At 54.8% G+C, this 2,188-nt stretch overlaps 1 protein-coding gene across 1 annotated transcript; it reads right to left on the bottom strand.

Moving 5' to 3' along the window:
• Positions 1-299: 299 nt before the first annotated feature.
• Positions 300-995, bottom strand: NGA_0688900 (uncharacterized protein; the record flags this gene model as incomplete). The annotated part of the gene is made up of 2 exons (XM_005852509.1): positions 976-995; positions 300-636 (listed from the first exon to the last, which is right to left on the bottom strand). The coding sequence occupies exons 1-2, from the start codon at positions 984-986 to the stop codon at positions 300-302; spliced, it is 348 nt and encodes a 115-aa protein (XP_005852571.1). The 5' UTR covers positions 987-995.
• Between the last annotated feature and the right edge of the window lie 1,193 nt (positions 996-2,188).

Below are 2,188 nucleotides of genomic sequence, written 5' to 3'. Positions count from 1 at the left end.
AGGGGGGAGGGAGGGAAGGGGAAGCTTGTGGGAGGGTGGACGGAGGGGCGGGGGAGGAATCTGCAAGCCGGGAAGTTGGTACCCGTCCGTATAGAGTGAACAAGCTATACAAGTATACACACATAAAAATGCATCCATGTGGGCTGGTTCGCCGAAAGTCACAATGTCACAATACCGCAGACGGAACGACTAGGGAGGGAGGGAGGGCCCCCGACGGGACAAGAGAGAAGGAGTCGCCCATACCCCACCACAAGAGGCATGAGAGGGGCAGGGGCGCAAATACCGAAGAATAGGTGGCTTTACCATGGCTTCCGTGGTGTGCGGAGTAAGTCCTTGAAGCAGGATATAGGCAGTGGGCATTTTCGAGGGTGACGGCAGAGCCACTGGGCGGCGGGGAAATCGATCCGTCGGCTCCCCGTACGCAGGCTTGCCGTTTCGTGCATGTTCCGCCTCGTGCCGATGCCGGGCACGCCGGTCCGACGGCGAAGAATCTTCTCTGTGGCGGTCCTGACGGGGGCTGTCCCGATGCCTGCGGGAAGCACGCGGGTTGGAGCGAGAGCGACGCCGTTCGCGCGAGGAAGACCGACGACGGCTGTACGGGCTGCGGCTACGGCTTCGGCTTCGGCTTCGGCTCCGCTTACGCGAGGAAGAGGAGGACGTGTGTCTTTCCGTGGATTAGAGGGGCAGGGGGAGAGATGATGCGGATGGCATCGGATGAGGCAATGTGGACGGAAGGGAGGGGGAGGTTGCCAATACGAAGGAAATAGGGAACTCAGTTCCGTGTTCGAGGGGCATGCAAAAGATGACATCTGTACGACTCATCACTGCGCAATTATCCAATGCAAAGCAAGCCGTCGTGATCGAATGTCTTCGATATCAGCATGCATCCAGAGAGAAGGAATCGAGCACTGATAAGACACTTAACAAAAAAGAAACGAAAAAGGAAATCAGGCAAAATATTCGAAATCCACGTACCGGGAAGGCATGTCTCGAAAAGAGTAAGACTTTCACCTGTCTTTATCGCGCCTGCGGAAACTGAGATACACGTCAAGCTATTTTCACCCTGCTCTAAGTGGAAAAGCGAAGGGCACGAATAAGGAATGAGTTGGTTTTAAAATGAGTGTACCAAAATGTGAATTCCATTTTTTCCATGCATGTCAGAAGAAGGAGACATTCCAAATTCTGTGGCATTGCGTCGCACAGAAATTCGTGTTCAATGACGGGAGGCTGGGTTGTCTGGCTAGAAAGGTGTCCGCGACGTTCTAATGTAAGGGGGGGAGGTTGCAGCGCATTCTCCCACTGGGTCAGCATCCCAACGCTGCAGTTTGCTTTAGCTCCCTGTGCTTAAAAACCACCCACAGGACATCGAAAGAAAGGCTGATGACAATGTAGCGTCGACAGCGCGGAGCGTATAACGTTTCGTGCTGTTTCTAGCCCTTTTGGCGCCATCAGCAGCAAACCTCCTCTTATTTATGCATTATCCACGTCCACACCACGTCAATAGCCACCAAATTATCATGCCCTGGTCCAGACGGCGGCGTACTTCTCTGAAAAGGCGACCCTGCTTGGTTCTGGTGCTTGCGTCTTCCATGTTGGTGTCCAAGTCTGGTGCTTTTCAGCATCATGGCGTGTTACGTACTAGTGGAGTTACTACCCTGCCAAGTGCAAGCTCAAGTCGAGTGATAACACCAAAGGCGCCATCCGCCCTTTTATCGTGCGCCCAACAAGATGTACAGACAAAGAAACGGCCTTTCTACTCTCGTCTCGAAGTGTTCAATGCTTTATCCACGGGCAACGTCCACCAAGCCTTTTTTAAGATCAGCATCTTACTCCTCGGTAGCAGCTTTGCCGATCCTTTTCTCCTCAGCCCTCTCCCGGCGGTGGCGGCAGACCCTTCGCGGGCACAAATCCAGCAAGTCCAACGTGCCTTTCAAGCCTTCAATGACCGGGACCTGCGGAACGCCGAGGTCTTGTTCGACCAGTCGGTCCAAGCCTGGGAGCAACTGGAGCGGCCGCGGGACGAGATGGCGGCCCTGGTCAAGGCCCGTGGGAACGTGAAGGTCGATCTGAAGAAATTCGAGGCGGCGATCGAGGATTTTGACCGGGTGCTCTCCATCATGAGCGTGGACGGGACCAAGACGGACGGCAGCGGGGAGGCCGCCTACAGCGAATACCCGGATGTATTTGT

Source organism: Nannochloropsis gaditana (genome assembly GCF_000240725.1).
Source record: "Nannochloropsis gaditana CCMP526 unplaced genomic scaffold scaffold1124, whole genome shotgun sequence".
Classification (NCBI taxonomy): Eukaryota; class Eustigmatophyceae; order Eustigmatales; family Monodopsidaceae; genus Microchloropsis; species Microchloropsis gaditana.
Note: the sequence above shows the minus strand (reverse complement) of the source record. Positions and strands in the feature narration are given on the sequence as shown.